Genomic DNA, 13166 nt, shown 5'->3' with positions numbered 1-13166 from the left:
CTTGGATCGATCGATCGATCGATCTGCCGTCCGATGGTTTTGGGTGGATGGATTGGAATGTCTGATGGAAACCCTAAAGGGCCAAAATAAAAAAATAAGAAATCGAAGATCAACGAAAACGCAAAACACGCAGAGAGAGACCAGACAACAGAAGGCGGCGAGACGCGAAAACGAGCGATGGAATTCAATCGGAACCGGAAAAGCACAAACGAAGCAAGGCATCGCCCGGATAAACTTTTTTGCTGTTTTTTTTTTTTTTTACCTTCAAAAAAAACTACATAAAACTCCTCCTCCTCCTCTCTCTCTCTCTCGTCTTCTTCTTCTTCTTCTTCTTCTTCGTGGACAAAATACACACACACACAAAGAGTTAGTTTACCTGCCTGATTATTATTATTATTATTATTATTATTATTATTATTATTATTAAGGCCTTTGACTCGGAAAGTAAAGAAATGCTCTGATCCATAGTATGTAAAATTCGTGTTCGTCTAGCATAACATTCGTTTTCCTACGTTGGAAAACGAATGCGAATATTATTCAAACATTCTTGTGTGTTTTTTTTTTGTTTTCCCCCCCCTTTTTTAATGTTTTTTTTTGTTTTTTTCCATTTTTTAGGCTTATTTACCTCGTAATAAATAGTTAATCCAAAAGCATGGTATGATAGATCGCCCTGCTCAAAAGTTTCATTATATTCACTTGATCTTGCTTCTAATGAAAACTTTAATCATTCGCTTCATCATAGGCTCTGCGATTAAGAGATTCGGTCCTCGCCCCGATCCTTGATAGGCTATCTCTGGATATCTAAACAAGCACACTTTTCGGGAAAAATAAATAAGTTTTGAGTACACTGGTAACTTTTCCCGAAAAGGAAAACATCTATTGCGCCATTAGCAGCTTTGCATTCTCTCGACAAAGCTGTTGTTATTCGAAAATTCCTAGTTTGAAAAGTAATATGAGATATTTTATTATATGTTAAGGTTTTGGTCTAAAGGTCAAGTGCTATGTCGAGTACTCTTAAGCCACGATGCTAGCAAGGCATTTGATTGGATGCAATAGCATAACATGTTGCATTACCTCTTATTTGCGAAAAATGACGATGATTTGTGAATAAGTGAATTATGTATAAGATGGAAGAATGAAAAAAGAGAACTTAGTAGTAAACAAGTTAATAATGTTTTTATCCCCATTGTAACCAAAATTAGTGCTTGTATGGTGACCATTGTGGATAAATATTGAAATAGGTGGAGGAAAACATCACATACGGCAAAACAAAAAGCAGTACCTCTTGTTTGGCAAATGTACGTCGATTGTTTTTTTGAAGAAAATGTTTCATTTTATTTTTTATAATGATAAAGTGTAGAAAAATATTTTGATTATTTTTTATAGAACAACAAACCAATACAATATAGAGTATTACATGAAGCGTAATCTTTCCTTATTTTGATGCGATTGCCGAGACATGTTGAAATACTCTTCATCTAATTACATGAACTATAACATAAAGACTTGAGAGTTACAATATCAATGAAGACAATGGATTTTTTAATCCTTAACAAATACCGATGAATCCTTGATGCTTACTTAGGACAACTATGGAAAGGAAATTTTAAGATAATAATGTTACAAGTAAAATACAACTCTCTCTTTGTTATTTTCTTGATTACATCTTCAATCGGTAGAAAAAAACATATGTGCAGCATGAATAATGCATTAAATACTACTTCATTGCAAATTCTCATGCAAATCTGTTGAATACTTATGAGTCATGACCCCCTTACATTCTTGATGATTGTCACTTGGATGAGGATATAAACACTAGACAACTTTTGAACAACTTTCTTTTATTTTGAATGACAATATAAACATGATAGTAGAATATCTTTTGTTCATCCACCTTAGACACTTCTTACATTCTCAAAAACTTTAGTTCATCTTCAATTCTTATGTTATTGGAGACTCGTCAATGGCTTGAATATTCTATGCACTTATTGATTTCCAATGTAAATAATCTTCAACTCATCCACCTTGGAGACTTTCTCGTGGGCATGTCGGGGTGTTGTTCGTCCAACCAAGGTGACCATATGTAAATGTAGAATTAGAGTAATCCAATTAGGAGGAAAGGCCATTTTAATTAATTAGCTAGTTACGTACAAGTCTAGATAGGAAATCTATACGTGTAGAATATAGGCAAGGTATTAATGAGCTCACATGAAAGCAAAAGGATCCAAAGTAGTGAAGATAATTATGCAGGAATGCAAGAGGTAGCAAATAAATTCCCTTCATTGCCAATCCCGGTTTGGAGTGTGCGATTCGACGAGAGGTTTGCTGACACAGGGGAAGAGAGGGTCATTGAGGACGATGGAAGGAAGCTTTTCCTTTCGACGGAACTCCTTCGTCCATTTTCTACATTTTCCCCCTTGTCTATTTTGCCTCCGTCACCTCCTCCATCATCTTTTGAAGGAGAGAGAGGAACCCTAAACCCAAACCCTAAATTTCCACCCTCATTGTACTTAACTTATTGTCTACTTATACTAGATGTAATCTTATGTAAATAAAGAGAGAATTGTTTTTAATTTCTTTCTTTTTACTAGTGTTTAACTCCTAAGTGTATATACATTGAGACAAGTAGAATTTATTATAAATGATAATCCAACCTTGAGGGCTCTTGTCATCTAGTGTGATTTATCCCATGTTTCATGGTCCAAATGCACACACATGTATCATATGATGTGATAAAAGGCCCACATTATCAAATGTTAAGGACACATTGCAATCATTCTTGATTGTTTCACCATTTTTTATCGATTTTGTGTTCTCAACTCCTTTCTTATTCTATTATTCTCCACACAAATAAAGAACCAAACAAATGAATTTTTATCAAAGCTATAAAGCAATGGGAATGGATAATTTGAGACAACAACTAAGAAAAAAGAGTACACCTTTTTCATCATTAGTGATCACTTTATAAGTTAGTTTATCAATTGGGTGTCATTGTGTGGTTGATTTTTGTCGTTACTCTATAAGCTCATCAAGCATTTGAGTCTCATGGTGTAGTAGTTATCACACCAAGTTAACATACTTAAGGTTTCTAGCCATTGTAATATTGTTTCTGTTTTGTTTGGTGCACAACAAGGTCTCCTCGTGTAATTGATCATCACATCAATCCAACATTCTTCTTAATTAGAAGACCACATGATTTTGGGTTTTAGATCATGAGTTTTAACTAGGAAGGAGTTGTTATTTTGTGCCAATAGGACTTGTGAGATTCATACCAAACAACAAACGTTAATTTTAATTGACAATATGATATGTTTCCTAAGCATTATTGCAATAGATAGATGATACCATTGATACGTACATGAATCTGCACATAAGAAAGCAAACACAAGTACAACAACACTTGTGTCAATTCTTAATGCGTTTCAGCAAATGAAGTTATGTTTCATATGTAGGCTTTAGTAGCACCAAGAACAACATCCACCTACTTCCCTCCACAAACCACCACTCCATTAATATTAGTCCATGGGGTCAATTGGCACTTGCGTGCTGAAGGTGTATACCCCACATGGCCGCATTTGAAATTCTATCTATGGAATATATCTTTTTATAAATACTTCTAGTTTGAGGATAACAACACATTAGAATCAGAACCAATTATTCCACTTTCTTATCTTCCTAGATGAAATGTTATTTTGAACCATGAGCTTCTTTCTCATACTATTGTCTTGCATATATACCAATAATGACACGAGCAATTACATGGGAGTTTTCGTTATTTCCGCCAAGGCCCTAGTCAACCCATGTATGAACAATTGTATGTGTTGTTTGAGCGATTATACGGTAAATTCAACCATTTTCTCTCTTTCAATGATTGACCACGAGTCTTTGGGTAAAGAATGAAAACTCGAAGCCCTTGGGGAAATCAAGAAAAACTGAAGGCTATGTATTTGTGAGCTTCTTCCATCAAGTTCAACAAAGGGGAGTAAATGTAATTTAAGTCCAAAATGTGAGCTTGCTTGCTGCCTTCAAGTCTAAGCTTTGCCCAAATTGAGACATCATGACACTGATTGAGGTTCTTAGCTTTCATTGTGAGCTTATCCCTTAAAGTTCAATAAAGGGAAATGTAAATGTAATACAAACCTAAGCTTTGCCCAAATTAGAACATCACCACACTAAATGAGGTTATAGTCCTTTCATTGTTGACTGTTTGAGTCAAGTGAAGGTTCATAACATGCCATTAGTGCTGAGGTCCTTAACTACTACAGTAAGGCAAACTGACAATTGCCCATGCCTCATACTTACTGATGAATGCCAATCATCTTATCTCCTCCCTCATTATTTCCAGATCCAAAGTATATATGAGAAAGCAAAACATATGGTGAGCTATAATCTGGATACATCTCAAGCATGCGATTAGCAACTCTCTTCCCTCTCTCCACATCAAGCTGCTTTTTGCATGCATTAAGTAAGATCGTCCAGGTTACAATTGTGGCTTCATCGACCATATTCATTATCAGATTTTCGGCTTCATCCAATCTTCCCGACTTTGCTAGCATGTCTAAAACACAATTGATATGCTCCAATGATGGCACAATACCATAATCTCTTTCCATAGAAAAAAGATGCCGAACACCCTCTTCCACAAGACCTGCTCCACTACATGCTGAAAGAACACTCATGAATGTCACTTTGCTAGGATGTGACCCTTTGACACACATAATTCCAAAGAGCTCTAGGGCTTTCTTTCCCGCACCATGTTGTGCATGGCCAGAGATCATGGCCGTCCATAAGACTTCATCAGGATCCACAATGTAAACAAACATTTTCTCGGCATCTTCCATGCTACCACATTTGCAAAACATGTTAAGTATTGCAGTACAGACAAAAGGATCGGTTTCACACCTGTTACCTGCGAGGCGCCCATAAACCCGGCGCCCATCAGCTAAGTCTTCCTTAGTAGCATGTGTGGAGAGGATGCTCACAAATATAAACTTGTCAGGCATTATTCCTTCTTGCATCATTTGTTCGAATAGATTAAGAGCTCTCTTAGGTTGATTATGCAATGAATAAGATGTGATCATTCCATTCCACGATACAGTGTTTCGATGTGGAAGAAGGTTAAAGATCCTCCATGCATTCTCGAGATCACCATATTTTCCATACATATTCACAAGAGCAGTACCAATTACTACATTGAATTCGAAACTACTTCCAGCAAAAGAGGCATGAACTTTTCTCCCTATCGAAACAACTGCCTCATTTGCACATGCATCAAGAAGACTAACAAAAGTAGCTACATTCGGCATCACACCTTCTTGTTGCATTTGTTGGTAAAAGCAAAGGGCATCTCTTCCTTGCCCACATTTAGCATGAGCAGAAACCATAGCATTCCATGAAACCATATCTCTCTCATCAAGCCTACAAAACAGTCCCTTTGCATCAATCAAATTCCCACACTTACAATACATGCTAATAAGCGTATTCGCTAACAATGTATCCGAATTGAGGGGAATGCCATTAATGATTCGAACATGCATATGTCTCCCTTGACTGAGAAACTCTGGCAAAGAACATCCTAGAAGGATACTAGTGAAGATGAACTTATTTGGCAAAATTCCTTCGCCAAGCATTCTCTCGAACAATGGTATGACCTCATCATTGCTCAATAATGGTACGATATCATCATTTCTCGGAGAATATTGAAGCAATCCACATGCTCGGATCATGAAATTCCACGAGAATTCATCCTTGTTCGCAATTGAAGCAAAAACCAAACAAGACTCCTCCAAGAATCCACATTCAGCATACATTTGCACGAGGCAATTTTGCAAAACAATATTTGTTTCCATGGAATTCTTGATGATGTGATAGTGCAAATGCATCCCACATAGACCCAAAACCGCCTTCCCACATCTGCGCAATAGACACGCGTAAGAAACAGGATCTCTATGAGAGCTTTGTAAATAAGAGGCGATTGATTCTTCGAGAGAAGAAGTATCATCTCGATCAATATTATCATATGAGGAGGAGGAGGAGGATCCATTGGAGAGGCTTCTTGACGCAGGGACGTGAACCCCTCTCAGCCTCCTGTGGAGGAACCTCTCTTCCTCCTTAGCTGCGCTAGCAGAGGTCGAAAATGGACGGACAGAGCAGTGTGAAACCTTGGTTGTGAGAACAGAGCAGGTCTTCTTCCTCCACCATAACACTTCCATGGTTCCATTGCTTCAATGCTTTGATAAAAACCCCCCCAAAGCCCTATTTTTGGTCCATATACCCCCCAAAATCAATGAAAATGGAAGCTTTTAAGTCTTCAGAATAGACTCCAGGAGGCCGTACAATAATCGATCACCCATCATTGGGTATGGATTCTCATAATGACTTCTTCGGATCCCGTTGGTTCATGTAGGTTTGACGACTCATGAAGCTCAAACATAATCAGCACTTAATTGGGCCACACAGGAAGAAAAAACATTAGAGTGTCCACATTTGAAAATGTTGAATGGTGTTTGGCAAGCATTAGATAGATTTTAAGCATGCTAATGGGCCTCTTAAGCATTTGTAATATTCCAAATGATGGTCTCTCAAACAAATATAGGACAAAGGCTTTCATTCTGTAACTTTTGGTGTTAGATTTTCAAAGAAACCGTCATAATGCTTCATTTATATCTTTGTTGGTTTGGTCCTTATTAATCTCTTAGTTACAAGGGTTATTAACAGGTTCTCTTTGTTCTAGTTCTTCATTTTGTTCTTAGTTCGAGGATTAGCTTTGGTTGGGGAGTTCACAAGACATGTTTAGCAAAGGCAATGCTATTATAAACATCTTTTGTTGAATCAATATGTTGCATCTATTGAGACAAATGGCGATAACTCCAACAAATTAAGTGAAATATCTTGATTAGAACTCTAGGGGACCATCTCGTGATTAAAAATCAAAATGGGAGAGAAATTCCAATTGTCATATTGACATATACTCTATGGCAATATAAGACAATCATATAACAAAACTTCTTCATTCCCAATGCTAAATGATTCAAGTCCTTGGAACTTGTATAGGAGGCATAATTCCATGATTGCATTTGACGAAACCCCTATATTGGTATCCCATAAGATCATATCTCGTTAACTTGAGAGGTATATGTACAAAGGGATGCTTGATTGATTTGCACCATGCGAAGCTCCCTCGCTTTCTTAACAACTTTCTTCTTGATGTTCAAGTTGCACACTTGTCGATACCCACGATAGAGGAGCACTATCAAACAGTGATATTCATTTGTTTTACAAGTTTCAACAGCTTATCAACGCACTACATGAAGGACCTCCATGTCATACTGCTCCTCTTGCCATATAGACATTGATTAGGAAACACACCACACACTTATCTGTGTGAGTGGTCACTCAAGTTGCCATAAGAATGGGCCTTTGAGGATGTTCTTTATACAAACATTCGTTCTCCAAATTTTTGTTGGGGTATGTTGAAACATAGAGTCCTCGGGTACATACATGGTTTGTACATATGGTTCAGGTAAGACGAGGCATCTCATTGTGATATCCTCGTGCTTTATACTCGCATCCTATATACCTCATATACTCCAACCTTTTAAAAAAACCATACGACAGATGGCCATAATCACCTACTTCACACCATTAACCACCATTCCAATAATAGTAGTCAATGGGGTCAATTGTCACTTGTGCACCAAGACTGATATATCCCATGTGGCCGTGTTCAAAATTCTACCATATGGAATATATATTTTCATATAAAAAATACTTCTATACGAGGGATAAACAACACCATTGCAATGAAGTCCATATAATGATTTCCTTTTCCTTAGCCTCCTAGATGAAATGTTGGTTGGGTTGAGCCATGAGCTTTTCTTTATCACACATAGTAATGTTTTTTTTGCCTACAAACCAAACAATGAAAAGGAGCAAATTACATGAATTATTTCATTTTCCTTATCTTCCTATAGCAATGGGCCCGGTTTCGGCTCAAACCGAAACGAACCGTTAAGCCATGGTATATACATAAATACCAAAGTCTTTCCAGCAGGATCAGACGTCGTCAATGGCGATCCGGATATTCCTCCCTCTGATTCTCTGCTGCTAACTGCGGATTCTCTGCTGCACCCCTCCCTCCCTCTCTGCCTGCTTGGCTGCTTCCGATTCTCGTTCTGCTGTTTCCTGGTTCTCGATTTCGTCTCATTGCAATCATGGCCTATCAGAAGACTCTGACAATCTCCATCGCCATTGCAGTCGCGGTAGCATCTTCCTCCGTGCTCTTCGTAGAATCATTGCCCTTCGTCTTCCTCCACGGTAACTCTTATCGCAGCAACTCGCCTCTCTCACCTATATATGTATCATTCTCTGCTTGTCGTTCTTACTCGAGTTTATGAGTCGTCTTCTAATTTTTAAAACTCAGACAGTGCCACCACCACCACCACCACTAACAGTCCATTTCCCAAAATACTGCAGTCAAGTCATATGAAAAATTAGAAAAAGCGGCCATCTATGAAAATTTTAATACACTGGATGATGTTGTGATGTTAAGACCCTTTTAAACTTCGGCTTAGTTCTTTTCCCCTCCGATTCTAAGGAGAAAGTACAATGCCAAACATGATGCAATCTTAGTGCGATCCAATCTATAGTTATAGAGAGATCAAATCGTATTGGACTGTATCAAATTCTAATGGATAAACTCTACTATAATTAGAAAGACAGAAATACACTCAAAGATAATTAGCAAGCAACATCGACCTTATCTCGGTTCTTGCTTAATTTAAAAGGGTTTTTTATTCTCTCGGGATTGCCAGTTGACTTATTTCCTGTTGGTGCGAATGTATGATTCCTGTTTTTTATATACATATATCTAAGAGGAAATTATATATACATATATCAAAGATCGAGTACATAACAAAATAGTATTGATTGCAAAACCTGTTTTAAATCTTTAAGAGATCAAACCATCAGGCCTATTCCTCTTCACAAAAAGAGAAATTTGTTAGATCAAAGTAACTATGGAAAAATTAAACGAGGTTTAATAACATGATATATCCTTCAAAGAAGAAAAGAAAGAAAAATAATCCTAATGCTATTGTGGCCCAGGGCTTGGAAGCCAATGCAACTACGAAGGGATGACATGGTTCACCGAAGTGTTGAGGAATCGTTCGGGGCAAGAAGGATTCTGCATGTAATGATTCCATTCATTGTGGTTTTTAGAACATTTTTTAGCTATTATCATCATCTTGCTTTCAAAATAAAGAGCTTTTCTTTTATGCTCTCTTAACCATACACACATACATACATATATATGTATGTACATGTATACAAGAATTACTTTGTCATTGCTTTAATAATGGATACTACAAGTCTGACCTGATTCATTTCTCTATGTGTAAATGATGTAGAGAGGTTGGAGATGGCAGCCATTCTTCATGGTTCACATCCATCACTGAACAAGTGAGTTTTATTGCACATTATGTTACATTCTGAGAGGGGATATTTATTCTGCAATTTCCAGTTCATTTGTATCTTATATCTATGAATGGAGTAGCTAGGTCACAAAATATGTTAATATGATCATCTTATTATACCTTGCATATCTATAGGCATCTTATTCTTCATGGTTTCTGATAATGACGCAGGTGGACTCTGTCTGTGAGGATGTAAAAAACCATTTTCTTGGGAGTAGAAAGAAATCCTTCACTGTGTAAAGGAGGATAATAATTTGTGTGTTTACTATAATGTCATAATATATGCATAGGTTATTTATTTATTTATTGGTGTGGCAGATTAAGTCTCTCTCACAACTTCAGGGTGGTTACAACTTAGTCGCCCTTTCACAGGTTAGTGATTTGACTAAATTTGGAGTCTTGCAAGGTTAACTGCACCATTCAAAGACTACCTTCATTCAGATTAGAAAAGGCAATTTGCTATATATTTTGTTTTTGCCTAGAAAGAAAGAGCATTTTGGAGCCTCTATAGCATGTGTATAGGATATATGCATTTAGTTTGGTCATTTGGTGCATTGATTCTCTGAATTTTTTTCATATTTAACACTTTCATTTTCTTATTTGATGTTTTCTATGGTTGTATTCATCCTTATTTCTTGTTATTTGTAACTCCACTATCACATGAGCTTAAAATGCATATGCACAAAGGCATCCATCTCATTTTCCGCGTCAACCACATTTTTGTAAGCTCCTTATCATGGAAGCATAAAATAAACATCTTTCCAAATTTTGAATGTAATTATTATACAGGGGAATGCAATAGGCCGTGGTGTTATTCAATGGTGTGATGGGCCACCTGTAAGTTGATATTGCTAGTACTTTTCTTGCCCTGCAATGATATTACATACATATAATTATCACACAAATTACATGTATCAAGTCCCATAATTTATGAACTGTAGGTTCATGACATCTATTTATCTATGCATTTGCTGCTTAATAAATGGATTTATTATGCTTCAGTGAGAGCATTTTAATCGATACATCATTATAGAAATGTCAGCATGTTGTTTTTCTGCATTCTACAGCGAATGAATCACAATTTTTGTGAGTTCATTGGAAACGAATCTTATGATGCCAAAGATTTTTTTTTATAACAAGCTTTTATCCTTGAATAATATAACGTTGAAGATCACATCTGTTAGTATACCATTAACAATCATCAACGGTTCGGTTTAACGGTTTCAACAGTCAGAAACCGCGGTTTAAACGGTTTAACGTTTTTTTTATTTTTTTAAAAATAATTTTCCAAAAATTGTTTTTAAACAATCTTTTCATTTTTAGACCTTATTCTCACATTTTAGGAACATCTTTAAAAATTTTAAAATTTTAAAAAATGAAAATTATAAATTTAAAAATTAAAAATTGACCTAAGTTGAAAGCCGAAACCGAACCACGAAACCGCAATTTTAATGGTTTGAAAAATGCTTAACGGTTTTGTGGTTTCAAACCATTAAAATCGCGGTTCAGGTTTCAAAAACCCAACGGTTCGGTTCGGTTCAGGTTTCAAAAATTCTAAACAGATTGGTTTTGACCCTCTCAAACCGAACCGAACCGTTGCCGATTGTTATATACCATGAGGTGATTGTAGAGACTGTGGACTGCTATTTACTACAGTCTGTAAATGATGAGATTTTGAGGCTCTTGATATGCATTTGCTAAATTAAATTCAAGAGAGCTTGGTTCAGGTCCTATGTGTTTGACTTACTCATGTTGTTTATTGTAATAGGTATACAAGTAATGTACCACTCTATATTTCATGAAATATGCAATATGTTTAAAAAATAAACCTTACGTAGTATAATCTTTTGTTTTTCTGTATGACTGCATTGATTTTCTCTGATTTGTTTTAGCACATGGCATCCTCTATATTAGGTGAATAACATGATATCTATTGCTGGACCTCATGCGGGCACAGCATCTGTACCATGGTGTGGGGTAAGTCAGTCTTACAAACAAAAGACATCAAGGAAATGAATAGCAAATCGTTCCTTTATAATTTTATTGAAATTATCCTGGCAAAAAGCCGTAAAAATCACCAGAAGTCATTTCTTGATTGATGATGATGGTTATAGAGTGGGATCTGGTGTATAATTGCTGACTGGATTCTACAATTGGGAATCTACACTTCCTATGTACAGGTACTAAATTCATATTTACTACTGTATTCATACATTCTTATCATCACTACTCTTAATGAAAAACTCTGAAAATACCTGATCTCTTTCTTTATTTCCTCATATGTATGCCCTATAGTTTCTGCTATTTCCCCCAATGCCCTCGGTCAACCCCCAAAAGACAAGCTATATGTGCTATTTGAATAATTGCATGGTCAATGTATCCCCTTTTCCCTTTCAGTGATTCACCCAGGGCATTTGGAAAAATAATGGAAACTTAAGGGCAGAAAAATATCAATAACTTGAGGGCATTTGGGGGAAATAAAAAACAATCTAATTGAGCTATATGTATTTCATGATTCAGGAGCACCTTGGACCAGCTGGTTATGTGAAAATTCCAACGGTACACATTACTGTAGCTGTAACTAACTTTATGAAGTGCCAAAGAAAATATATCATTACTTAGTATCTTTTGTTTTGTTTTTATCAAGGATCTACAAGCTTATGAGAAAGGTTGCAAGTTTCTTCCTAGGCTGAATAATGAACTCGAGGATAATCGAAATGCAACTTACAAGGAGCGATTCAGTAGCTTGAATCAACTTGTCTTGATTATGGTAGGACTGTAAGATTCTCTATCTCTCTCTATATATGTATATGTGTATGTGTATGTGTATATATATATGTAGAGAGAGAGAGAAAGAGAGAGAGAGAGAGATGACAAAATGTTTCAGATATTTTACAGTTGACACTGAATCTTTACATGATATTACTTGTTGAGCTTTTTCAGTTTGAAAATGACAAGGTGCTGATTCCTCCCCAAACTGCTTGGTTTGGTTACTATGCATCAAACAGCTTTAGCACCATCTTGGCTCCTAATGAGGTTTGCAAACAATATATTTCAAATATGAAGTGTTGATGTCATTGGTATATATATGCTTCCTTATGTTCATTTTGTGAGTAATACATATATACCTTACAAACTAATATAAGACTAGTTCAACATCATGCCTTGTATATAATGTAGACTGACCTATACAAAGATGATTGGATTGGTTTGAGAACCCTTGATGAGGCGGGGAAAGTGGCTTGGATCACATTGCCTCGTGGTCATCTTCAGATAAATGAGACAGAGATGAGGACATATATAGTGCCTTACTTGATGGATCCAAGTACAGATCTATCTAGCTAAACAAAAGGTGATCACAAACATCTCAATTTCAAAAGCATTCAATTAAGGTTGATTGCTTCCATTCCATTGAATGGATTTGCAAGGTTCTTATGTAAAGTATCTATCCTAAATTAATATATTGCATGAATTCTCATGCTATCAAAGAAATAATTTCTCAAGAATTGTTGATGGGAACGGGAAACAATCCATCATTACAATGCAATTGATCATTGTTGACAAGCTCCAAGATGAATTAGGTGCAACAATATTATGGGATTAACCTTTGTATCAATATTTCTACATATTATAGTTTTGCCAATATAAACTTTATTTACAATGCAATTGATCATTATTGACAAGCTCCGAGAT

The 13166-nt window shown here is 36.2% G+C and overlaps 2 protein-coding genes across 4 annotated transcripts; one reads left to right on the top strand and one right to left on the bottom strand.

Moving 5' to 3' along the window:
• Positions 1-3638: 3638 nt before the first annotated feature.
• On the bottom strand, positions 3639-6228 carry LOC147853650 (pentatricopeptide repeat-containing protein At2g13600-like). Its single transcript, XM_087331825.1, has one exon. The coding sequence runs from the start codon at positions 6210-6212 to the stop codon at positions 4299-4301; it is 1914 nt and encodes a 637-aa protein (XP_087187951.1). The 5' UTR covers positions 6213-6228; the 3' UTR covers positions 3639-4298.
• Positions 6229-8123: 1895 nt separating this feature from the next.
• LOC147853649 (uncharacterized) lies at positions 8124-13160 on the top strand. Of its 3 annotated transcripts, XM_087331832.1 has the most exons (12): positions 8156-8316; positions 9106-9190; positions 9408-9459; positions 9645-9665; positions 9792-9845; positions 10263-10310; positions 11388-11450; positions 11588-11653; positions 11994-12032; positions 12121-12243; positions 12417-12509; positions 12654-13160. In XM_087331832.1, the coding sequence occupies exons 1-12, from the start codon at positions 8214-8216 to the stop codon at positions 12816-12818; spliced, it is 912 nt and encodes a 303-aa protein (XP_087187958.1). In that variant the 5' UTR covers positions 8156-8213; the 3' UTR covers positions 12819-13160. The 3 variants fall into 3 exon arrangements, with proteins under 3 accessions (XP_087187957.1, XP_087187956.1, XP_087187958.1); XM_087331831.1 differs by lacking the exon at positions 10263-10310 and having other exon boundaries at positions 8124-8316; XM_087331830.1 differs by lacking the exon at positions 9645-9665 and having other exon boundaries at positions 8125-8316; positions 9408-9480.
• Positions 13161-13166: the final 6 nt, after the last annotated feature.

The sequence above is a fragment of the Azolla caroliniana genome, unplaced genomic scaffold (assembly GCF_043228905.1).
Source record: "Azolla caroliniana isolate FFs.n. ecotype wild unplaced genomic scaffold, voAzoCaro1.0.p SCAF_16, whole genome shotgun sequence".
Classification (NCBI taxonomy): Eukaryota; Viridiplantae; Streptophyta; class Polypodiopsida; order Salviniales; family Salviniaceae; genus Azolla; species Azolla caroliniana.
This window is presented reverse-complemented; position numbering and strand designations above follow the sequence as displayed.

What these genes read in the sequence shown, in the direction of transcription:
- LOC147853649 (XM_087331830.1), top strand. Translation starts at nt 8,214, where the DNA reads ATGGCCTATCAGAAGACTCTGACAATCTCCATCGCCATTGCAGTCGCG. An exon ending in CATCTGTACCATGGTGTGGG is followed by an intron (nt 11,451 to 11,587) that starts GTAAGTCAGTCT and finishes TGATGGTTATAG; the next exon opens with AGTGGGATCTGGTGTATAAT. An exon ending in ATCAACTTGTCTTGATTATG is followed by an intron (nt 12,244 to 12,416) that starts GTAGGACTGTAA and finishes GAGCTTTTTCAG; the next exon opens with TTTGAAAATGACAAGGTGCT.
- LOC147853650 (XM_087331825.1), bottom strand. Translation starts at nt 6,212, where the DNA reads ATGGAAGTGTTATGGTGGAGGAAGAAGACCTGCTCTGTTCTCACAACC.